Raw genomic sequence first — 26,400 nt, 5'->3', positions numbered from 1 at the left:
AACCATGGATGAAAACAAAGGCAAAGAGATATACTGCAAGGGCTGACTCTAAAGAGGGCAATAATCAACATCTACTGAACAACGACTATATTGAAATAGAGCACTGCAACTGTTGCTAAAGCACTCCAAAGATAACACATGCCTAATCAAAAGCTACATGCAATATCCCTCTAATGCCCAATCCATATGAAGCCACCCTTATTAGGTAATAGCAAGCACACAACACCCCACGAGACTTTAAAAGCACAAAATTTTTTTGGTGTGCTAAATGTTCAAACAATTGAAACACCTTATCAAGATTGGCTAAAAACACAAATTATGTTTTCTGGTCAGAGTTCAACAATTTAATGGAAGGCCCTCATTTCCAACATTGGTTTCAAAAGTGGTTTCCTCTCTATATGCATGCCATAAGGGTAAAGTACCAAGGCTAAAATTTTGCTTCAGCATTAGTCTCTTAATATAGTCGTTCTTCAACATTGGACTATGTAAGAAAAGCAAATGGCGTTCCCATACTCCATCCCCAACACCCTCTGCCTTTAAATTTTTTGAAGACAAGACTTTGTTTTACCTCAACATCATCCTCCAACTGACATCGTTTCAAGGAAGCCACAGCGAAAGGTAGATCAATTTCCATATCAATTATTTTCAAATCTTTAAATTCAAACTTGGCTGTTAAACAAAGTTTCCTTTGAACTAGCTTCTTCTATTGGTTTTTTCTCAGTCCTTCCACTTGTTCCCAATTTGTATCTTTTTTGTTAGCTAGATGAAGATCATAACAACCGATCTCCTCCAAATCCTCCAAGCAGTGATCACAATATGGTAGGGATAAAAAAATTGCATGATTCGGCAAGCATCTTCAAGAAGTGTCATAGATCTCTAAAAAGTTCTTAGAATTAGTTTTGGATAAGGTAGGACAGTTTGGGTTTAAAAAAATAGTAAATGCATTTTACTAGAAAATTTAAAATATCTAAAAAACATGGAGAGAAAGTAATATATATATATATATATGTATATAAGTTGTGTGAAAAATAAGAAGGAAAAAAATAAGATAAGAAAAATAAGAAAATAAATAAATCAAAAGAAAAAAGTAATAAAAATATTTAATAAAATAAGGAAAAAAAGAAATTAAAATAATGTTGAAACCAACTGTGAACACGTGGCCCACTGTTGGTTTGAACAAAATAGGTATTATATAGGAAAAATGATAATAAAATTTATTTAAATTATATAAATGATAATTTAATTTTTTTAACATATCATAATTTCACTGAAGTCCCTAAAAACTTATGTGTCAATAAGTTTTAAAGTAAAAAGATCATCTTACCCTTATTGAAAATAATAAGCTTCAATTATAACTTGTATTTAGGAAATAACAACTTTTGTTCTATGAATCGTAATAGTTGAATAATAAATTATAACCTGTCAAATGTAATTTTTGTTATTAAAAAATAAGCCCTAATCATAACTTTTGCTTAAGGAATAATAACTTTTGTTCTATAAATAGTAAGAGTTGAATAAGAAATCACAACTTATGAAGTGTAATTTCTATTATTGAAAAACAAATTCTTAAAATAATAAACCACATTCATAACTTTTGTTTGAAAATAACAATTTTTATTTAAAGAATCGCAATAATTGAACAAAAAAGCACAACTTGTCAATAAGGATAAAATAATTTTTTCATTTTAAAATTTATTGATACAGAGATTTGTAAGAATTTTAGTGAAATTTTATTGTCATTTTCCTTGTTATATATACTTTTGTTTTAGGCTCTCAGCAAAGCCCTTACTTGTACAATCTTCTTGTTTGTGTGTGAACAACAAATACCAGGCATGCCAGAAACGTTGAGTCTTAATTAATAACAAAAGGGTACCGAACTCCCATACCACAGTTCACTCAGATATAAAAGATATGTAAGATTTGGTAGAACAAGTGTTTTTTATTTTTATTGGATTGTGAAAAGATTACAATTTTAAATGGAAGGTAAAAACTAACTTTTAAATCTAAAAAGCTATGAGTGCAAAATGCAAGTCTTTATTAAGTGTTGACTATACTTCTTCTGTATTTTCATATCTTATTTATAGTGTCAGAGTGATGGTAGCCTCTCCCTTAAGACCTAGAACATTTTGTGAAGAATTAAGAATCCCGTGAGACTTATGGCATGGTCTTTACTCAGTGTTCTTCATTTTTGACAACCAGCCTATCTCACTAGCCCATCTTACCAATATTCTTAGGCACGATGATACTACTCTCATTGATTTTGGAATCATTTGGGATCATGTCTTTATGTGCCAACGGTCTAATGTTTGCAACTAACAAGATTTCGGCATGTTCATCCTATCGTGGCCTTCTATTAAGCTCGGGGCTAGCCCCTTTGTTCAAATTAGGCTTGACTCTTCATTAACTCAGCCCAAATAGCTTTATAACCTATTGAGTGACGTTTTATATTTTAGCACAAATAATGCCCCCAGCATGCCAGTAGCTGATAATATAAGCCACGTGGCACGTTTGAAAAAAACTAAAATGTCACTTCATCTTTGAGCACCCTTATTAATATAAGCTTTTTTTATCACTTTTCTTGCCCTTTTTTTGTTTCTTATCGTTTAAGCTTTTGCATCCCTTGCTCCAATCTTCCCTTTGCTCAAAAAAGGCTTCCTCTATTGCTGCCACCATCTCTACTATTGCTCCATCTACTACTTCTATTGAAAGTTTGCCTAATTCCCTAGCCACTATCAGAATCTTGTAGCCTCACTGGGAGGATTGATGATGATACATGTCTGATTGCTAAGACTTATATCTCCACTGGATTAGGTTCTCATTCTGATATCTCTCTATTTTCATTACAAGAGGATCCCTCATTCTATGATTCTGTCACTTTTTGGTAAACTTCTCACTTTTGTTTGGTCTTTAGTCCTTTTGTTTTATCCGGGATAAAAATACTGACTATTCATTATCTTTTTAGTACTTCCTCTTGGAGTTTCCAAATCTCCAATAAAAGTGATATCAGGTATTTGACCATTTCTCCTAACCTATCTAAGGTGATTGCTCTTACCCATTCAAATCTATGGCTACTGACCTCAGTCCGCAACCTAATTCTAGCCTGAACAACTTTACCCTTCCCTAAGTCATCTTGTCAAAAGCTTTATAATTGGCCTCATTCTCCTTGCACTTGGACCAACTAGGTGAAAGAGACCCATGAGCAACAGTGGAAAGAGATGGGTCTATATGACCTCATCCAACTTTCTTTTGCTAACATCGACATTCTGGTCAACTTGTTAATAGCCCTTTTAAGTTTCTATACGCTAGGCTACAATGCCTTCATTCTCAAGTTGAGTCCCATGTCTATCATATTATAGTACATCTTTATATTTTTAGGGCTATTGATCATCGAGGAAGAGAACTTCAACGCTATCCCTAAGAGGCACGATTCCTACATCACCCTTTCCACCAACCTAAAGAGCAAAATTAGGGGTGCTAGCTCTTATACGAAGATCATAGAACTATTATCTAAGAAATCAGCTAACAAGCCTGTCACCCTTACAGAGCATCTAGTCTTCATCTAGATCTTGCTGAGCCAATAGATCCTGGCCCTTAAGGGAAGGAAGCCCGTGCAACCCCACTTGCAGATCGCTCTATCCCTTCTCTATGGCAATCAAGTAGCCTTAGGGACCATGTCTTTATATCATCTATATGATGGTATGAGGGAGTCCCTAATGAAGAAGCCTTTTAGCAACTACCACAGGCCTATCTAGTTCTTGATGTAATGGACGATCACGTACTTCCCTAAGCTTTGTCAAGAACCTTTCTCAAAGAATTCCCATGCTAACCACCCCTTCACATGCTTCTTAGGTAGTCATCCTTTGGTGTAGTCGAAGAACTTCTTTGAGTTCTTTTGTTAACAATGCTGGTCCTTACGAAGGATCCTAAAGCCCTTTAATATTTTAGATTGTCACCTTTCTACTTGGTATAAACATTTAGTAGACCGAAAGAACAAGCCTGCCTTATTGCTAAGGGATGAGGTTTTCCTCTCAGCCACCACTCCCAGAAAAATATGGCTGCCATAGACTGGCTCTTCCTCCAAATCCTTGAGTTCTATTTAGAGTCATATCACCCTTAATTGGTGGCAGGCTAGTTTGGGTTAAGTCGGTGTATCGGGAGCTATTCCCTCAAGTTAGTGTAGAGTTGCTGGATCAAGAGGCCATTAACCAAATAGCCATTCCACACACTACCCAATAAAAGTGCAAGGTGGAATTGGTAGACCATAATGCTTACCTCCATTCCAACAAATAATGGCCTCAATGCTTTAGGCATGTAATAAAGAGTCATACCAACTAGTGTTGTTTTTTTATTGTTTGTTTTTTTTTCTTTTTTACATAATCTAACCTATTTTGATTTTTTTTAATAGGCTATAATTGGATGCAATCGCATATACTACTGAATTTCTTGAGGGGGAACATTAATGTTCCTGCTGCTTTAGAGACCCAGACAGCCCCTTTATTGAGGACTATAGTTTAAGAGATTGAGAGGGATAACACATCTTCTCATGTCTTAGTCTCAAAGAAGCCCAGAGCTAAGAAGAGTCACCCCTCAAGCTGCTCGGACAAAAGAGATAGACCTGATAAGAGAAAGCAGCTTCTGTATCGTTCACCGGATTTCAAGAGGAGAAAGAAGATAACACCTCCTTTTATTGATCAACCTTCCTCCATACCTTCTCCTGCCGGACCCACTCCCTAAAAGGGAAAGCAAACGTATAAGCACCAACGGACCATGATCCTGTCGGTTGACTTTGATGATGGTAGGATGAGTTCCCTTCACTATGGGTTAAAGCTCAGACTCTAGACCCTCAGATGGTTGCTACTACTACCACACCTGAGCCAATATCGAATCCTCAAGTGGTAAAATATGTTGCTACTCTTGTGGCAACTCTGGATTCTCAAGGAGTTGCCTCTGTTGCAATTCCTGAGGCAACCCTCAAGGACCTTATAGAGATTGCTTGCGAGGTAGCCCATGAGGTGGTGGGGAATATAGGAGATCTTGTAGTTGTTGTTGAAGCCATGCCTGCCACTGCCATAGATGGTGCTAGTGACCTAAAAGGTCTCGGGGCTACTATTAACCAAGAGGGTGTTTTCATTGCAGCCTCAGATAGTTACTCGAGGCTAGGGGCTAATGAAGTTTGAGAGACTACCTTTACTAAGGTCTCAGAGGTAATTCCCCTTATCAGCTCAGCAAGAACCATCAAGACTTGAGGATCTAAAAGGCCCTTGGAGGAACCTCAAGCAGTGACTGTCACTAATCCTGAGACTACTCGTACTTTAATTCTAGAGAATGCGATAGTTGCCTTAGCCTCCACTCAGGGCACCTTAGAGCGAGGCCAACCTGAGCATACTACTCCTACAAGCATTTGAAGAAGGCCTTGCAATCAACTGTGTGGTCTGCCCATACCCTTTAATCTACAGGCAAGGACAAAGTACTTGTGGACCCGAGTTAGGTATCAATCTATTATGCTCTTTTCTCCTGTCCATTTTCCTTTCATTACTATCACTAACTTAATTTTTCCTCTCTTTAGCTTGCTTTGATGGAAGCAGTCCCTACTAATACCCTTCTAGCTTGCATCCATGTTGCTAAAATAGATGTGGTGTTTGATGCCTAGAGGGTCATTCAGTTTTAACTCAGTCGGGATCTACTCTTGATTACCGAGCAAAACTACAAGGAAATGATTTAAGCCATTAAAGCTATGGAGAAAGTGATTCCTATGCCTGAGCTATCGTTCCTTTATGCCTAAGTCCCAACATGTTATGGCATCATCAATCACTGTCGCATGAAGCTCTCACTCCTTTCAGACTATTAGATAAATAACTAGTCTATTAAGGATAAGTACCTTAATGTTAAGACCTAAATGATTGCTACCAACGATTAGGTCTAGGAGATCGCTCCAGGTGTAGATCATTTCCATGCCCTGCAGGCTAAGTTAGCTAACTTAAGGTGTCAATTAGTAGCTACCAATAAAGAGCTAGCACGAGCTGAAGAGGGTATTACAGAGTTTAAGTTAGAGGTAGCCAATAAGACCTTGGATGATGCACGGGCCATCTCAGATGAGAAGCTTTATTTGATGCTAGAATTTGAGATGGTCCTTAGACAACATCAGTCCTTATTTGTTGACCTGGACGCAGCTTTAGCAATGTGGGAGGTCCTTCAGGCCTATTATAAATAACAAACATATTATTTTATTCTTTATTATTTGATTTGTATCATTTATCCCTTGTATTATAATTCTTTGTGAATAAAAAGAAAACATTTTTTTCTTACTGTCTATTTTATTTCATCCTAAGGCCATTCTAGGCTTTGGGTCTTTTACTTCTTTGCACTTCGGACCTTGATAGTTTGTTATTGTGATGACCAATATTTCTTTAAGTATTTTCCATTTATAGCTTGTCTATATGGAGTCCTATTAAGGCTAGATAACTAATACGTGTTCCCTTTAAGTACTTCATTAACTTTAAACAATCCTTCCTAATTAGGCAAAAACTCACCAAGTGTTTGGTCCTTAAAACTACGTGGCAACACAAGTTTCCATACAAGCTCGCTTATCTGAAATTGTTTCTTTTTTATTCTTTTGTTAAATACTCTTGAAACCTTTTTCTTCTGAGTGATCATATGATCCAACACTTGTAAATATATTTCATCCAACTGAATTAACTCGTTCACCATAACTTCATTATATTCTTAAGAAGACCTTTCTAAACTATTCACAACACATAAAGAAGGGAATGCTATTTTCATAAGTAATATGGCCTCGTGCCCGTATGTCAACACCTATAGGCTTGTGCCTGTGGCCTCTATTTTTGATATCCGATATGCCCATAATTTCTCATGGAGTCATACGTGCCATTCCCTAGGTTTTTCCTCAATTGTCTTTTTTAGAATTTTAAGGATTATTTTATTAGAAGCTTTAACCTGCCCATTCGCTTGAGGGTAATATGGTGAGGATATTAACAATTTGATCCTACTTTCCTCAACAAAGGCTTTGAATTCACTTCTAGTGAACATAGTCCTTTGGTCTGTTGTAATCGTTTGAGGAATTCTAAATTGAAACACAATTTGCTCATGTACAAAGTTAATGATGTCATCCTGTTTCACTTTTTTTTTATAGGGATCGTCTCTACCTATTTTGTGAAATAGTCTGTGGCTACTAAGATGAATGAGTGACCCTTGGATAAGGCTAAGTAAATTTTCCCTATTATGTCCATAGTCCATCCTTGAAAGGGCCATGGCTTGATGATCGGATGCATGTCTGATACTAGTAACTATTTTGTTAGCCTGTGAGTTTGCCATTTCTTGCATATTTTAGCATATTTGATATAGTCTTTTGCCATTGATGGTCAATAGTATCTGTGCCTTTGCACTAGCCATTGCATTTTTTGCTCTAACTGATGGGCCCTACATACTTCTTTATGCACTTGTCTTAAGACCTCCATGTACTTATCGAAGATTAAGCACCTAAGTAATAACCAATTGGGGCCCTTTTTATACAACTCGTCTCCAATTAAAATGAAGTGTTAGGCACATATCCTTATTCTGTAAGGATATTGTTAGCTAGGACTTTGTAGATGACAAATCATTCCTTCAATCCTGAGTTAACTCTTGTGAGACTACATCACACTGTACTGTCAAACCATGTTGAGAAACTAAAGGATCTTCTTTTCATTCCACCATAATTATCTTTCTAGTGAGTTCGAGTGACAACCTTATCCTTGATGCTATTTGAGCCAGTTCATTAGCCTCCTAATTTTGAGCTTAAGGAACGTGTGTTAACATTACAATGTTGAACTCTTCCAAGATCTGAGAAGCTCTAGCATAATACATTACTAGAGCTAGGCTCATACATTTATACTCACCAGTTAATTATTTGATGAGTAACTAAGAATCCACTTCTATGACTACATTACGTGCCTTTGTTTCTTGAAGCATTTCGAGCCTTGTGAGTAGTGCTTCATATTCAACCTAGTTACTAGTGCATTCAAAATCTAACTGTAGAGATGAGATGGTTTTTACTCCTATAAGAGAAGTTATTACTATTCCAGTCCCAGATGCTTGTTTAGTGCTAGACACATCGAACTTAAGCACCTAAGGCCCTAGATCTATTGAGAACACGAGTAGTTCTCTTTTGCTTTCAGGGAGCCTAGCTGAGAGGTGATCAACTAGGAAATCTGCTAATGCTTAGCTCTTTACTGATTTTTAGGGCAAGAATATTAATGAGAATTATGCTAAGGCCAAGCTCCATTTTCCTATATAGCCCAACATGATTGGCCGATTAAGCATATATTTAATCAGAATGCAAAACCACATATACAAAACCACATATACAACTACATTTATTATATAATGTCTTAATTTGGTACAAGTATAATATAATGCTAAACACACTATCTCCATAGTTGAGTATCTGATCTTTGTGGGAGTCAAACACTAATTTAAATAATAGACCACCTACTTACATTCCTTATCAATATTTTGGGCTAACATATATCCTATGGACATAATGATGGAAGTTAAATACAACAAAAATGGGGTGTTCTCCCTCAAGGCTGCTAAGATTGGCGGCCTTATTAAGTGTTCCTTGATTTTGTCAAAGGTCGCCTAATGTTGTCTGGTCCATGTGAATCTCTCGGTGTCTTTAAGTTTTAAAACCTCAAAAAACTTTTTTGTCTTCCTTGCTAGGTTCGGAATGAAATGCCCGAGATAATTGACTTAGCCCACAAACCTTTGAAGCTCTTTCTTATTACTTGGCACCTTTACTTTCAGAATAGCCCATGCTTTATTTTGGTCTCTTTCAATTCCCCTACTATAAACTAAGAATCCAAGGAAATTACTTGTAATTACACCAAATACACACTTAAGTGGATTTAATTTAAGGCCCACTTCCATCATTCAGAGAAAACTCGTCCTCAAATGCTCGATATGATCATGTGCTTTTTTAATTTAATCATTATATCATCTATTTACATCTTCAGATGTTTTTCTATCATATTGTGAATGATGGCATTCATAGCCCATTAATAAGTAGCCCTGACATTTTTCAGCCCGAATGGCATGACTACCCATTTGATTATTCTGATGGAGCTCGGGTACCAAAAAGCAGTTTTGTGAATGTCTTCTTTCATGATAAATATTTGATTATATCTTGAAAAATAGTCCATAAATGATAATAATGTATTTCTAACCCCAACGTCTATTAACCTATTCGCAATAGGCATTACATATATGTCTTTAGGCATGGTCGAATTTATGTTCTGAAAATCTACACACACTCGTAGCTTTCCATTTATCTTAATTATTAGGACTATATTTGAGAGTTACTGAGCATACCCGTAAGGCTATATAAATTTGGCCCATAGGAGGCATTTAATTGACATTCTCCTAACAGGCTGTTGAAGTGGTTTATAGTTTGGCTTTATAAGAAGCCTGTGTCTAACCAACTGTCTTACTAGCCCTAGCATTTCATCATAGTTCCACGTGAAGCAATCCTTAAACTCTTGCAATACTTGCTTAAAGGCATTCTTTTGTTCTTCATCTAGTAGCAAGTTAACAAAGGTGATCCTTGGCTCCTCTAGAGATCTGAGGTTTACTTCTTCCAGTGGATCCTAAACCTTTAGGGCTATGTCTTTGAATTTTAGAGGTATAGGGTCTAGCTCGTGCAGTTGCATTACTCTTTAGGTTTCGTCTTCATACACAACCTCGGTCCCACAAGATTCAGGTCTTTAGCCTTCCAACTTTCTTGTATGTTGTACAACCATAATTTTTAGATGGCTATGGCTGCTACAACCCTTTAATTATCTGACTCAATCATCTATCAATTCTATGATGGGTTCGCACCTCTGTGATGCTAGAGACACTATAGTATGCGTTATTGTTTTGCACAAAAAGGCTCTATTTGGATTCTCTTATACCCTTTAAAATGTTAATAGGCCTACATCAACATTGTGATACCTCACATCCATAAAGTCAGTGACCATCATGAAGGGTTTATCTTTAGCCTAGACCACATCTACCTCTTCTCCTTTCCATATGAGAAGTATTTAGTACAGCAAGGAAGGAACACACTCATTGGCATGGATCCAGTCTTAGCCTAAAAGGGCCTAACATTGTGCTGTTGTGCTGATCGCGAAGAAGGCTGTGAGAGAGGATTTAGTCCCAACATCAACCTATAATGGTAATACACCAAGGACCTTGGAAGAAATCCCAATAAATCCTACTTTGGACACCTCTGTTGGCATCAAGTCTTGCTCCTTTCACCCCATCTTGAGCATCAAATGAGCTGGCAGTATATTTATCATTGAGCTCCCCTCGTTTTGATCTTTAGTAGACTTCCTTTTAAATTTGTTAGCTTCCTACACATCAAGGCCTTCCTATGTCTCAGTATTATGCTGCTCAAGGTATCTTTGTGAAGCTTGCTTTAACTGAAGATGTCATTTTTCTAGTTTTGGTTAAGGTAGCTAGGAATTCTTTTGTGCCTTACAACTCTTCATTTTAGAGGCGGCACGTTAATAGGTAGTGTAACGAACTTGCCCGAGCTCTTAGCAACCTTTAATTTTAAAGGAAGCTTTGTTGTGCTCTTTAATGGTGTTAATAGTATAAATGGCAATCCATCAAGGCCTATGTCCTAACCTATCGGTGTCCCTGTGAAGCATTCACCTGCTCCTAACAGTACTGAGTACTTAATAAAGTAGTCAAATTTTCCAAATAGCTCACTCAGGCTATCCTAGACCACTTTAAACCCATCTGATTCTATCATGATTAATCCCCCAGACTAATGTCTCATTTTGAGGGTTGTTTGTTGTCCTTTTTCACAATCTACTGGCTATCAATCTCTGAGCTGCACGTGGTTTCTCCTAGGTGGTACCAAACTACCTTAGAGCTATCCAAGCTTTTTATGTTTTGCCCTTTCGGGCCAATGTCCAACCTTAAATATTTGTTCTTGTTGGATTGGCCTGTAAGTCCTTTTAAGCGGTCCCATACTATTCTTGAGCTCTCTTAAGCTACATCTTCCTTGTTCCAGACATTTCAAGGCCTTCTATCACTCTACCTACTATCATTTCTCCTAGTCCATTATTTGTTGAACTTTATTTTCACCAACATATGGCAAATAGTGGAAATGAATCTTCATCCATGATTATGGATTCCTCCTTTCAGAACTTGAGAACTCCCTTATTGATTCAGTCCTAGATAATGTTCTTAAAGCTCTAACAGGACTTGGTGTTGTGACTTCATGAATGATGGTACTTACAGTACTTTTTCCCTCTCTTCTCCTCTTTTCAGGGAATTTGTGATCAGCAGGAAGTAAGATAAAGTTCTATTTAAGAAATAAATTGAAGATCTCCTCTATTTTAGTGGTGCTAAAGGGGTATTGTACTGCATTCAACATTTTAGGAGTCTCCCCGGCCACCTTTATTAGGGCCAGGCACATGTAGTTGCCTATATTTTTTAGTTTTGCCACTGCTACATCAAGGTCCCTAAAGTAGGTTTTTAACATAGTTTGCCAGTGATGGTCCTCTTCTTTTAATAACTCCTCGTATCGCCATACCTTGGCTGCAAGCTCATAAAAATCCTAAAAATTCATCCCCAGTAACTTCTTTTGGAGTTCTACATCCAGTCCTGCTTGATCCAACTTAATGAATTTAGTTTCTGGAGGCGACAGGTGGCACCTGCTCCTCAGTCGTTTGAACCTCACCAAGTATTGGTTTGCCGTCTCCCCAGTTTGTTAGGTGAGCTTACAGAGTATTGCTATGCTGACCCCTGATTCTACCTTATAGAACTATACATGAAACTTTTACTCCATCTTTATCTAACTAATGATTAAGTTATGGGGTAGTGAAGTATACCATGTGAACACCAAGCCTGTGAGAGAATTCGAGAACAATCTTAGCTTTAAGTTGGTTAAGTTCTCATAGTTAGCAATATCCCTACATTAGATTGTGAACCTCTCAGTGTGCTCTAGGGTGGATTACGTTTTATCTCCTGGGAATAAAGTGAATTCTGGGATCCTATATTCTCGAGGGTATGGTTTGTCCTTGTCTATGTACTCTGGATATGGCTTTGAGAAAGTGGGGTGATTGATTGGCCTCAGCCTCGGTTCGTATATATCCCAGATAGCATCCCTTAGGGCCTTCATGTTCATTAATCAGTTAAGAGGCTTGTTTTGATGGTCTAGGACTATTACTATGCCCCTCGAGCTGCTTGTGTCAAGCTCTTATAAATAATATAAAGGATTATTTAAAGGATTAGTGTTAGCAAAATCTGAGGATTAGGGTAGTCCCTTACAACTAAGCGGTCCCAATGGCAAGCACCAGCATTAATTCCTACCTGCTATCCTTTATGCGGCCCTAGATTTAAAATTGCTTCCAGAGGAGTGCTTCTCAATGATGTGGCTAAATTTTTCATGCCATCATGCAAATTTTGCATCATGATTTGTTGTTGTTCTTTCTCCTTATGTTCTAACATTTCCAGGGATAGGGAAAAGAACTTTTGGTTTTCTTCTAGCTATTTATCCATTCATTTTGACAGTTGAATTTGATTAGTAGGTTTGCTTGTCCACTTCCTGGCTTTAAGCTAAGGCTTGTATTACTGCTTCCTGTCAACATTGGCACTATGTGCTCACGATGTTCAATCACTTCAACATTAGGTATCGATTGCTCTGACCTTGCAAGTGTAGAGGTCTGTTTTGATTTATGAGAACCAGCACCTATTTTATCAGTCCTTTTGTCCTTTCTCATCCTTGCCATCTTTGTTACAGAGGTCCCACCAGGCATGCCAAAAATTATTCATTTGTGAACAATAAATACCAAGCTTGCTAGAGACACTGAGTTTTAATTGATAACAAAATGGTCCCGGGCTCCCTTACTACATTTCACTCGAATGTAAAAGATACACAAGACTTGTTAGAATAAGTGTTTTTGATTTTTATTGAAATGTAAAAAAATTACAATTCTAAATTAAAAGTAAAAACTAACTGCTAAATCTAGAAAGTTATGATTGCAAAGTGTGAGTTTTTGTTGAGTATTGACTGTCCTTCTTTTTAATTTTTTTATGCTATTTATAATGTCAAAGTGATGGTAGCCTTTTCCTTAAGACCTAGAATGTTTTGTTGAAGAATCAGGGATTTGGCAAGACTCATGGCATGGTCTTTACTCAATATTCTCCATTTTTGGCAATCAGCCCATCTCATTGAGATTCTTAGGCACGATGATATTGCTCTCATGGATTTTGGAATCACTTAAGATCATGTCTTTATATGCCAATAGTCTAATGTTTGCAACTGGTGGGATTTTTGTATGTTTATCATATTGTGGCCTTTTATTGAACTCAGGGCTGGCCCTTTTGTTTAGATTGGGCCTGACTCTTTAGTAATTCAGCCTAAGTAGCTTTATAACCTATCGAGTGATGTTTCATATTTTAGCCCAAACACTTCTGTACAATCTCAATTACATTTCTCATTCGCAAATCTCTATACATTTCCCATACACAAATTAAAGCCTCAAAACATTCTTCTTACATACAATTTCCATAAACCAATTTTTTTTCCCATACAAATATCATATATAAAAGTTGCCTTCTACAACCACATATGGTTCTTGATATAAAACATTTTTCTCCAATAGACATATAAGTTGCAATTATAAGAACCATTTCCAAAACATAACTCATAAAGCCTCAACATGGGATTCTCATTCGAAAACCATACAATATTCTCTTTTCAAAACACTACTACACTTAACCGGATTTTCCAAAACCAAATGTTAATAATTTTAATGAATATAAACTTAATAATACTAGGGTTAAACCCAAAATCTTAACATAATATACATGTCAAAACATAGTTCTCAATGCATAAAAGTCTCATTTGCCTTCTCAAATACTACCAAAATACACATCATAAACCAATACCACATTCATATATAGTAAATTAGAAAGTGGTTATCTCAACTCAAATTCAACACAAGAACTTTTGAGACCTCTTACAGAGAGCAATCTCAACTGGTCAACCTATCCAAAGAGGAAAACCAATGATACATCAATCAAACAACAATTCTGAGCTGATTAAAACTTTAATCTAGTTTAGATTAAACACAATCTATTCTTAAATTCATCCTAATTCAACCTAAGTATCATCAATTCCACCAATTAAATTTTAAAACAAGATTAATGGAGTGAACAAATGATATAGAATTAAGCCTGAACTCAATTTAGATTAGAATATAATCCAACCTAGGTCCAACAATTAGAAGATCTCCAATTTCAATCGGTAGTAAGTGAAGAAATCCTAATGTAACAAGTAAATATACGATCTAAGAGCTTACCTTGATTTTCATTCCTCTGCAACCCTAATTTACTTCTAGGGTTTCCAAACCTTTTATAATTCATTTCTAATGATCAAAACACATTCTAACGCTCTTAAACGCTCTCTAGGTTATCCCAAAACTCAAGATGTTACAAACAACACATTTAACTTGTCCAATATATCACGTGTAACCATTCTCATAATTGAAGATATTAATTTTATGTTTGACGAGCTTTTTCTTTTACAAATCAGCAAATCATGGAATGAGAGTAGTAAACATTTACATAAGAGTATAGTGAGTGTTTAGACCAACGCACTAAAGGATATTTGGTCCTCATTTCTGTTTTCCAAATCTTTTAGTCATTATTTAGGTTTGATTCAATATTTTATTCCTTTAATTTTTTTATATAGTAAACAAAGGATTTTAATTAAATGGACTATACATATAAGTTTTTAAATGTTGGAGTTTAAATCTAAAATTCAAATTTAAATCCATGTATCCAAACACCACTTAGAGGTTTTTCTTTATGCAAAATTAACGATCTAAAAAAGAAAGAAAGTTTTATTTCATTTAATTTTAAAGTTAAAGCTGATGATTTTATTTTAAAAAATAAAGTTTCAATGTTAAACCTTACTATAATTTTTGTTACAATAGTTTCTAAATATTCTAATGGATTGAAAATCAAACTTGATCAGGGAAAAACCAAAATTATATATGAACTACGCATTATGAAATTAATATGGACATAGCTGTACTATAATGTAAATGCAGTTTAACATGGATATTGAAACTTAAATCCTTGAATAATTACATCAGATGTTGTAATTCTAATTTTTATAAGTTTTTTTTTTTTTATCGGAATGTTAATTCCTTCAATCACTTCTAAGAACACAAAATAAACACAGATTAATTTATACAATTAATGCCCGCATTTAACTGTTGACAAGAGGATCAAGAATTATGATCCCGTAAGTGTCATTCGCCTTCAACACATGCCCCTTTGGCTACAAGACGGCTTCCAAAACATAGATTTCAACCATTGTATCAGTGTCTGCCAATCTCTGAATATGATGCATGTTACTGAAACAATCATATCGGTTAGGTTTGTTCCATTGTGAAATTGAAACACCCACCTGGAGAAAAACAACAACAATTAATATGCTGACAAACGAAGCTACTAAGTGAAATTACTTGAGCAAAATGGATCATATGTTGATTTAATTAGCAAGATGTGCAGTTTGCATCCAATTCACCAAGATGTGAATTCATTTAATTTTATTGTTTTGCTAATTTAAAATGAAGAATAATAAAATATATATAATTTCAATTATATATAGAAGTGTCAACTTATTAAAGAAACAATATTTAAATTAAAAATAAAAAAATTTATTACTAACTAATGACCGGCCTAAAATATCTTATTATTTGGAGAGTTCATAGGAGGCATGTACCAAATAATATATGGACATGGCTCACTAACCACCATTTATAAAATAGGCAAATTAAGGGCTTATTTGAAACTATTTTGGTTTTAATTTTTTTTAAATTGCTGCTTTATAAAACATGGTCTGAGAACTAAAAAAATAAAAAAAATTTGTATTCTCTCTTATTTTCAAGAACAATAATGCTAGAACACCAAAAAACTGTTTCCATTCTTTTATTTTTTAGAATAATATTTTATTTTTTATTTTCTAAAACACTTTCTGAAAACATTTTTTTTTTGTTATAGAGAATAGAAAATTATCCTAAAACAAGCTGTCAAATAAGCCCTAAATAAATTAAAGATGGTGCAAGAGACATTTCGCGAAAAACAAATATTCCAATAAGTGTGTGTATGTATAACACATCTCCATGAAAGGGGGGGTTTTGAAAAATCCTCATGTAATGTTCGGCAGATAAAAAATTGTTCTCTAGAAGAAAAATTAGGAATGCATCTATCCCATTCTTTGAGGTACATTTTTCATTTTCTTTTTATAAAGTATTTTTTTGGTATACCAAACATATATCTAATGATTTTTTTTTTTTGCTCAGTATAGTTAATGATATTATTACATAGCATAAAAAACAGAATTTCAGTTATAGTAAAACTCATAGCATTAGAAAATATAATTTTCACAGTTGTTAACAATTTGTATCCCAACCAACCTCATCAGCAAAATCCTGGTAAGTCATCCCAAGAGTAACATCCAGAATTGTCATTATAATTTGTTGTTGTGGTTGACATGGGAAACAAAGAAGCAATGGGTTTATTAGTGTCAAGTCCAAAATTATCGTCTGGATTAATGACACTACAAGACTGAACATTATTATTATTATTATTAGAGACTTCTGCATCGTTGTTGCCGGTAGGCCAATCTGAAAGCATCGAAGATAGGTCCTCATTCATGGATTTACTGATCAGGTGTTGTGCTTCATCCTTCGGTTTCAGTTCTGCCACCATAGAAAGCAGATTTGATGATATAAGTAATGGAATCATACAGCACATGAACCGTAGAAACACACGGTCACTGGAGAAAATATGAACATCAACTTAATTAGTGCAAACAATATTAAGCATTTCTAAGAACCTTAGAGAATCCCCCGATTCTAAGCATTTCATATAGAATATTATATTCATGCTAATGTGTGAACAGTGAAGAAACAAGATGCTATCTGATTTAGTTTCTGAGGAGCATTATGAGAATAAGTTGCCATAATTTTCTCCCTTGTGAACACTGTAACTATCCTTTTATAGCTGATATTGATGGGTTTTTTTTTTTTTTCAATTAATTGCTGGTAACTGATACTTCTTCTGTTAAAAAGATATAAGACAAACATTTTTTTTTTTTTGCTAAGGCTATGTTAAAATATATAAGATATTTTGGGTATTTTAAAGTGTAATCAATAATTTTTGTAAGAAATACCCTTAATTAGGAGATATAATTAATAAAGTTTTTTAATTGAGATTTATTAAATAAGAGTAAATATGAAAAGAGTATGTAATTTAAAAAGCAATTAACTAACTTATTGAATAGTATAATTTAACTAAAAATGCCTTGTAATATTCAACGCACAGAGTAAAATTGGTTTTGCCTCTAGCAAATAAACAAACTCTTGATAAACCAAAAGGAGATCAAAATTATAGGGTTTGAGACATACAAAGAAAATAAATTTAGAGTAACTATTAACCTGCATTATTTGAAGACCAGAAAGAAGAGTTAAGAGGCAAATCATCAAAACCTCGATGTCCGTCAAGAACGTTTCTTTCATCTGGACTACAGCAGTAACTTCGTTTCTTCAGTGTCGTCTGGCCAGATGTTAAAGCCTGATGATCAGCTCCAAAGAGAGGATCAGAAGTATTGTTCATTTGCATGTTGTTAACATTATTCCTCTCTTGTTGAATAACATTAACCTGATGGGAAAATTGGTTTGAAGGAAGCTCAAGTTTTACAGGGGACGAATTTGCAAATTGGTTCAGAACTAATCCTCCACGATTATCGTACCCTAAAAATGGAAGAGCCTGCTGCTGCTGATAAATATTAGACAAACCAGAATTAACTTGACCCGTAAACCCGAGTCCAGAAGAATACCCGACAGACTGGTGGGGGAGAGGACAACCCGAGGAAGTACGGAAACGCTTGAATCCCAGTGGGTTACAGAGAATTGGGGCAGGTCGGGTGAAGATGAATGAATGAGGGGACGTGGAAGAAGTAGAAGGAGAAGAAAGAGGAATCATTGGGTCAGAAATGGTGGGTTTAGGCTGTAATGGCGATGAAAGAGGAGAATATTGGGGAGGTAGTGGAGTTGAAGAGACAAAGGAGGATAATGGTAGCGTTGATAAATGGACTCGAATTGTGTAGCGTTATTAGGAAGAGCTGGAGAAGCATTAATGGTGGCTTTGGGTGAGTTGGTGGGACGATGATCAGGTTCATTGGAATAAAGAGGCAGACCTTGTCGTTGACGGCGCTTCACTCTCGTGTTCCAATAATTTTTGATTTCATTGTCTGTACGCCCAGGTAACTGCACCACAAACAAGGGGAATAAATGTCAGTCGCATCGTGATGAAGACACTTCAAATTTCTTTGAATATTTTTTGATTAAAGTATAATTTTAATTTTGGATAAATATATAATATTTTTAAATTGTAAGTTGATTTTAAGAAATTTAATTTTATTTAAAATGTTTATATTAATTTTTCTTCCTGATGTATTTTTATAATTTTCTTTTAAACTTAAAATTTCACGGAAAATAAATTTCTTGTGTTCCGAAAAAATATTGTTTTATTTTCTAATACATTTTTCTGTCTACTTTTAAGTATTTTAATTGTAAATTAATTTGTAGATTTTTTATTTTATTTAAAAATTTCATATGATATGAAAAACTGATATTTAAAATAAAATGATTAGATTCAAATATATATATGGATATATATAGTTTTATAAATTTTTTATAAATTTTTATTGTAGTAATATGGATTTGGATTCGTGAGTAGTCTTTTAATTTCATCAATGCTTAAATTATTAAGAAATTTTTTTTTAAATTTTAAAATAATCCTTATTACCAAAGCACTCCTCAAATGTATTATTTTCTATAAAAATTTAAAATTTGATATTTTTAAAATATTATATAATAAAATCTCTTATAATCATTTAAAATGATTATTATTGTGAGATATCAGTGAAGGTGACTTACTTTCCGGATCCAAATCTACCTATGTGCATGTATCCTACCATCGTATAATTTTAAAATATTAAAAAGTCTACAGACGGGATATTTATTGTATCTGACCCATGTAGCCGCTCCGCGCATCATAGCTTTGGCGTATATCACCTGACAATGCAATGATGAATAATGGAAGAGACTAGTAAAAAAGAGTGCGTACCAACGCAGCCATGCGAGCCCATTTGTTACCAAACTGTGCATGAAGCTCGAGGATGAGCTTCTCTTCCTCGGGAGAGAAAGCTCCTTTTTTCAAATTGGGTCGCAAATGGTTCGCCCATCTCAGCCTACAGCTCTTGCCACAGCGAGCTAGTCCTGTGTTTCTCTGCACCGCATTCCAATTCCCTTCTCCATGCTTTGTCACATACTCTATCAACACTGTGTCCTCCGCCGCCGTCCACGGCCCTTTCTTCAGAACAACTTCTGACGACGACGATGACACCGCGCCATCGCCTCCATTTTCTCCGGTCATCCCAAGTGCCTCGCTTTCATGCTTTACGTCCTCTGTATTGGTCGCCATCAACATGTACGTGCGTACGCACGCTTTCTGAACTGCTTGCTCGTCCACGTTTCTATTTATATTTATTTATTGTATAATGCCAAGTTAGATACAATCATTGATGAGCGAGGGAGGTGGCAGATTATATGGATTGCTAATGCTCGTCCTCATCGTGGTTGACCATGTACGTATCTTTGTGGGAAGGAAGGAAAGAGAAGAGGAAGAAGAATGATTAGAAGCCTGTTTGAGATAGAAATGGAGACGAGTTTTAAGGTCGAATTCCATGGGAGGTTACTACTGGCTTACAGCTCAGTTTTTGAAACCCGTTTGACTGTGAGGAGAAGAACAAAAAGGTGGGAACAATGGAAAATCGATAAAAATGGTAAATTCCAACGCAAAATGACAAGGGTTCGTGATTATTATTTATGGCATTGAAAGCAACATAGAATTTGCAGCCTGTTATTCCTTTTAATCATAGCATCATAATCAACTTAAATTTGGCAAACTACAGGTCTCTTAACATCTGGAAACAACGGGAATTCAACACCCATCGTGGACTGGACTATATGGACTCCCTATTTCGGGCACTAGTCTTTACCAGCCAATATTAATTATTGTTCATGTATTTGGGTCTATATATTATATATCTATTTTATTAGATTTCATGAACTATTGTTTTCCAGGTTTGGGATCCTTTAAAATTGGTGAATTGAATAATTTGCCTCGTTTACATTAATATTTTAGATCTTTCTTTCTCATTATTTTGAATGATTTGGTTTTAATTAAAGAAAACATTTTTTCAACGACAATTTTGAAATAATAATTTAAGATTAAAAGTTGTAAATTTTCAATATTTTATGAGGGATGCTTAATTTAGAGGATTTGAATTGACAATTTCAGTGTAAATTATACAAAACTTTCTTATGAATTTTCATGAATCACAAATTTTAGTGCACTCAATGTTAAATGAGGGATGCTTAATTTAGAAGATTTGAATCGATAATTTTAATATTAAACAGAATTTCTGTTTTCCCTTATATCCATCAAACTATTTCAGTGAGCTAGAGAGGTCTCTCTCTTCTCTTATTCTCTCATGTTAAAACCTCATCACCTCTCTCGCCGTTGATGTTCTGACGTTGGTTTTCTCCCCCATGATTACATTTTAGCTTGCCAAATCTAGGGTTGTTGTCGTCGCCGCTCTTCACAGTGCCAACACCTTTGATGATAGTTGCCTTCTTTCACGCTCGTTGATGATGTCCTATTCATTGCTCGATCTCCATGATTGACATTGTCTTTTAGTCACTGCTATTCCTAGTGTTGACCTGTTATCATTGTTGCCCTCGATCTTACTACCGTTGCACTGTGTGTATCTTTCCCTCCTGATGGACCCATGGCACAGGTGACATAGCATTAATGGCAATGAAGCTTGAGGATGGTAATCATAAGCATGGTGACATAGAAGGAGCCCAATACTTCTAATCCAACGTACCTAAAGACCCATTACAATATATTGGAGGTCCAATGATAAGAGCCCAAACTAAAGCCATGAAGCAAGCCTTGTTCAGTCTTGTGCAAGAAGTTCAAGAGCTTGGAGAGCATTAAGGCACTCCTCTCAAGCCCAAAGGAGAGCATCTATATGTGTATAATGTATTTAAGATCCAAACTCATGAAGAGTCAAGCCCAAGAGATGCAGACCTTAGCCCAATGCAACGAAGACTACAAGTTGAGCCTCTTGCAAGCAAGGAGGCATGAAACTCTAGTAAAGAAGGCAAGGGTGGCGTGATTTTAAATCCTTTATGATCCCTTGATTGTCTTCTAAATTATTTCCTATTTTAATGGTCCTTTGATTTGATTTTCTATTTTGAGTCTAGTCAAAGGTTAGAATTAATTATAGTATTAATTTATAAATTTTGTAATCCCATAATTTTAGGATCACATCTCCTAAATTATGTGGCAAAATATTTTATCATTATTTTATATTATTTCTCCTTTTAGTATTAGGAAATTAGGGTTTTAATTTTAGGAAATATTTTTTTCTATGAGCCTATATAAATTAGACATGCTCCCTATTGTAAACAACACAGAAGTTGAATGAAATTATTCATTTTAGAGTTTATAACTCTTGTGAGCCTTAGTGCTTTGTGGTGGCATCCCGTGTGAGAAACAGACGTGATCAAGAACGTGATCAACTCTTGTGATGTCTTCAAAAGTTGAGGTTCCTAGAGGCAGGTGCTCTAGAGGATCTTCTCCTTAATCATTATCCTACTGTTTACTTCACACCTTTCTTTATTTCCGTTATAAATTTCGTCCATTTCTTTTTGTTCTTGTGTTTTTGTTGTTTCAGGGTTCTGTCCCTAAACTAGCACGATTTTGCTTCCGCGTCCCCTATCAGATTGGCATCAGAGCTTTGGTTGCTAGTTTCGATTTAAATTCTTGTCCTTCCTTCTTCTTTTTCATCTTGAGTTATTTCTTTTTGTGATCATCTCTTATCTACCCTATCTACTTCTATCTTTTGGTTTTTCTCTTCTTCATCTTTGTGACTTTTTATCTTACGTGAGTTTTCATTTTATTAGCCTTCTCAAAAAAAAAAGAGAAAAAAATACCTAGAAATTCATGCAAAAAAAGGCAAAAAAAAGTATTAGTGTGTTGAGGAAAAAAAAAGAGAAAAAAAATCCGAAAATTCAAAAAAATTTACAAAAAAATATATTGCTGTGAGTTATGACTGTAGAAAAAGGCTATTCTTGAACTCCAAGTCACCAAGAGATTGCCTAAAGAGAAAACTCAACTTGGGTGATAAGAAAGTCTTATACGTTGATCACTTTCATATTTTTAATTTTTGGTAGCACTTTTCAAATTCTCTACTCTCTTATTTGCTATTTGTGCTACTCTCTTATTTTATTTAGTTTTTATTTGACTCTTTGACTTTTATTTCTTTCTTTCTTATTTTTGTTGTCACGTGTGGTTTTTCCTTTAACAAGCTTAATTTTATTTAAAAATTTTACTTTCCTATTTGTTTCAAAATTGCAAAAAAAAAAAAAATCCTCTTTTCACCTTGTGCTTGTTTTCTAGTTTCCTTAATTTAAAAGATATTCACTTGATTGTTCCTTAATTTCTTGATTTGTGTTGGTTTTACCATTGGATTCTATCCACAAGTTTAGTGAGTGGTAAAAGGCAAGTGTGTTTTTCATCATTAAAAAAAAAAGCCATTAATTTTTTTTTGTGAAACACGAGTGACTTTATCTTGAGGGTAAACACGTGAGTTTGTGTGTGTGAGGACCTATTTTTATCTTATATGGTTTCTAGTGCTTCTGTGAACATGAGTAATAAGGATGAATCCCCTAGTATCGATATGAACTCTGTTTTAGAACTTATCAAAACACAATTGCAGCAGTTTCGCTTGGAACTTAATCATAGGTTCCATAAAGAAGATAAAGATGAGCCGGAGACTTCCTCTTCTAAAGGAAAGAAGCATAAGATCCCCAGCAATGATAAGGAGTATGAAGAACCCCCTTCTCCTAAGGGAAAGAAATCCTCAAAGCATGGTGTTGACTTATCGGACCAAAAAGTAAAGTATCCTTCATTCAAGGTTAGCAACAATCCAGAAAAATACCTTGATTGGGAAATGAAGATGGACCAAATCTTCATGACTCTTGATTTGTCTGAGTCAAGGAAGGTAAAAACTGCTTCTTTGAATTTCACTGACTATGCTATTTATTGGTGGCAAGATTTACAATACAAAAGAAGCCAACTTGGGAAAAAGCCCATTAAAACGTGGGAGAAGCTTAAAAGGTACTTGAGAAAGGCTTATGTCCCCAGCTACTACTATACAGAGCTGAATAGAAAATTGAGAATGTTTTCTTAAGGATCTATGACAGTGGAGGAGTATGTGCACGAGTTGAATATCTTGAAGTTTCGTGCAAACATTCAAGAAAATGAACGTGAAGCAATGTTAATAATTATGGATGGCTTGAGGCTAGAGTTGAGAGATAAGCTTGACTTGTACACTTTTGTGGACAAGGAAGAGCTCATACACAAGGCTATAAAGTTAGAGTAGAGAAATAAGAACAAACGTTCCAAGTCCTCTTGGAAAGACTCCAAGACAACTTCCAAATGGAAGGATTCCAAAGTCAAAGATACATCCCAGGCTAAGGAAGAAAGAAAGACCAAGTATGAGGGTAAAACTTCTAACCATAAACCTTCTTCTTATTCATCTAACACTTCTCCTATTAAGTGTTTCAAATGTCATGGTGTGGGCCACATGGCGAGATATTGTAGCAATAAAAGGGTTATGATCTTGAGAGATGATGGTGGCTATGATAGTGTGCATGAAAGTGATAAAGATTATGCTGATAATGTTGATGATGATTCCACCTCCCATGAATCAAATGATGAGCTTGAATGCAATGGTGTAGTTGACTCTATCTTGGTGGCAAGAAGAGCTCTCAATATTCAACCAAAGGAGGATGATGAACATGAGCAACGCGAGCATATTTTTCACACTAGATGCTTCATCAAAGAGAAAGTGTGTACCATGGTAATTGATGGTGGTAGTTGCACTAACGTCGCTAGCACTTTACTTGTAGATAAATTATCTTTACCTTTAATTCCACACCCTGAGCCCTACAAATTACAATGGTTGAATGATTCTGCTGAAATTAGGGTTTCTAAGCAAGTGTTGATTACTTTCTCTGTTAGAGTTTATACTTGTGATGTACTATGTGATGTAGCCCCTATGCTTGCTAGACACTTGTTATTAGGTAGGCCTTGGCAGTTTGATAGTAAGGCTACTCATGATGGTTTTAGAAATTGTTACAAGGTGCCTTTTAAAGGCAAGACTGTTGTATTAAATCCTCTTAGGCCCATCCAAGCCTATGAAGATCCACTAAAGATTACTCAAGGTTACAAGCAAAGGAGAGATCTTCTTGATTGTGGCATGAGTGAGAGAGAAAAGAAAGAGAGTATTACTTTACTTGAAAATCAATCAAAAGAGAAGAAAAAGAGTGGTGAGAAGGTGAGAAAAGAAAAAAATAGAATGGTGGGAGTGAAGGAAAATAGTGAAAAGAAAATATTATTGTGCGGGAAAAGTAAGATTCAAGAGGCTTTGATGAGTGAGCAAGCCCTTATTGTAATTCCCAAGAATATTTATTTTTCTACTAACACTTTTGACCCCACTTTGCCTTCTAGTGTTGTCTCTTTATTGCAGGATTATAGAGATCTATTCCCTGATGAAATTCCTGATGGACTTCCTCCCTTAAGAGGAATTGAGCATAGGATAGATTTCTTGCCTGGAGCTGCTATTCCAAACAAGCCTGCTTATAGGGTTAACCCTGAAGAGACTAAGGAGATCCAGCGCCAAGTAGAGGAATTGATGATGAAAGGCTTTGTGCGTGAGAGCCTTAGCCCTTGTGTTGTCCCTGTTATCTTGGTGCCAAAAAAAGATGGATCTTGGAGGATGTGTGTTGATTGTAGAGCAATCAACAAAATCACTGTAAAGTATCGTTACTCTATCCCTAGACTTGATGATATGCTTGATGAATTGCATGGTGCTTCTATCTTTTCTAAAATTGATCTTAGAAGTGGTTATCATCAAATTTGTATGAAAGAGGGTGATGAATGGAAAACTATCTTTAAAACTAAATTTGGATTATATGAATGGTTAGTTATGCCTTTTGGTTTGACTAATGCTCCTAGCACTTTTATGGCATTAATGAATCATGTTTTTAGAAAGTTTATCGGCAAGTTTGTTGTGATTTACTTTAATAATATTCTGATTTATAGTAAATCTTAACTGATCATATGAATCATCTTAAAAATGTGTTTGACATCTTGAGGGAATATAAGTTATATGCTAATTTTCAAAAGTGTTTCTTTTGCATGGACTTTGTTATCTTTTTAGGATTTATTGTTGGATCACAGGGAATTCGTGTAGATGAGGAGAAAGTTAAGGCTATTCATGAATGGCTAACCCCTAAGAATGCAAGTGAAGTGAGAAGCTTTCATGGCTTAGCAAGCTTTTATAGGAGATTTGTTAGGGATTTCTCTAGCATTGCTGCCCCTCTTAATGAACTTGTTAAGAAGAATGCAACCTTTAAATGGGGTAAAACACAAGAAAGGGCCTTCCAAACCCTAAAGGATAAATTGACTAATGCCCCTTTACTTGTTTTGCCTAATTTCTCTAAAGCATTTAAAATTTAATGTGATGCTTCTGGTATTGGTATAGGTGCTGTTTTAATGCAGGATTCTAAGCCCATAGCTTACTTCAGTGAAAAGCTTCACGGCACAGCTTTGAATTATTCCACCTATGACAAAGAGCTTTATGCTCTAAAGAGGGCCTTAGAAACATGGCAACATTATTTGTGGCCTAAGGAATTCATCATTCATTCTGATCATGAAAGTTTAAAGTTTCTCAAGTCTCAAGGTAAGTTAAACAAGAGACATGCTCGCTGGATGGAATTTATTGAAACCTTTCCTTATGTGATTAAGTATAAGCAAGGTAAAGAAAATATCGTTGCTGATGCCTTATCTCAAAGGTATACATTACTTTCCTATTTGCATGCTCAATTACTTGGTTTTGAGATTCTAAAAGATCTTTATAAAACTGATCCTGATTTTGAAAATATTTGGAAATCTTGTGAAAATCATGGATCTGGTGATTTCTTTAAATTTGATAGATTTCTTTTTAAGAAAAATAAATTATGCATTCCTATTTGTTTTATGCGTGAGTTGCTTACTAAGGAAGCACATAGTAGTGGTTTGATGGGACACTTTGGTGTAGATAAAACTTTAGCTATTTTGTCTGATCATTTCTTTTAGCCTCATATGTGGAAAGACGTCATATCTGTTTGTGATAAATGCATTAAATGTAGA

The 26,400-nt window shown here is 35.2% G+C and overlaps 2 protein-coding genes across 2 annotated transcripts; both read right to left on the bottom strand.

Annotated features, from left to right (window-relative positions):
* Nucleotides 1–15,340: 15,340 nt before the first annotated feature.
* Nucleotides 15,341–18,051, bottom strand: LOC129302693 (uncharacterized). The gene is made up of 4 exons (XM_054941591.1): nt 17,505–18,051; nt 16,663–16,766; nt 16,482–16,496; nt 15,341–15,469 (listed from the first exon to the last, which is right to left on the bottom strand). The coding sequence occupies exons 1-4, from the start codon at nt 18,049–18,051 to the stop codon at nt 15,341–15,343; spliced, it is 795 nt and encodes a 264-aa protein (XP_054797566.1).
* Nucleotides 18,048–19,554, bottom strand: LOC129302692 (transcription factor MYB101-like). Its single transcript, XM_054941590.1, has 2 exons — nt 19,198–19,554; nt 18,048–18,335 (listed from the first exon to the last, which is right to left on the bottom strand). The coding sequence occupies exons 1-2, from the start codon at nt 19,552–19,554 to the stop codon at nt 18,048–18,050; spliced, it is 645 nt and encodes a 214-aa protein (XP_054797565.1).
* Between the last annotated feature and the right edge of the window lie 6,846 nt (nt 19,555–26,400).

Source organism: Prosopis cineraria, unplaced genomic scaffold (genome assembly GCF_029017545.1).
Source record: "Prosopis cineraria cultivar Desert tree isolate PC_DT_omini unplaced genomic scaffold, ASM2901754v1 PC2, whole genome shotgun sequence".
NCBI classification, from domain to species: domain Eukaryota; kingdom Viridiplantae; phylum Streptophyta; class Magnoliopsida; order Fabales; family Fabaceae; genus Prosopis; species Prosopis cineraria.
The sequence above is the reverse complement of the archived record's forward strand: the minus strand, read 5'-3'. Positions and strand labels throughout refer to the sequence as shown.

Excerpts from the sequence above, each read along its gene's own strand:
- LOC129302693 (XM_054941591.1), bottom strand. The coding sequence starts at position 18,051 with ATGATTCCTCTTTCTTCTCCTTCTACTTCTTCCACGTCCCCTCATTCA. Across the intron at positions 16,767-17,504 it reads CTGGTCTTCAAATAATGCAG|AACTGAAACCGAAGGATGAA; the intron begins GTTAATAGTTAC and ends CTATGGTGGCAG.
- LOC129302692 (XM_054941590.1), bottom strand. The coding sequence starts at position 19,554 with ATGGCGACCAATACAGAGGACGTAAAGCATGAAAGCGAGGCACTTGGG. Across the intron at positions 18,336-19,197 it reads GGGCTCGCATGGCTGCGTTG|TTACCTGGGCGTACAGACAA; the intron begins GTACGCACTCTT and ends TTTGTGGTGCAG.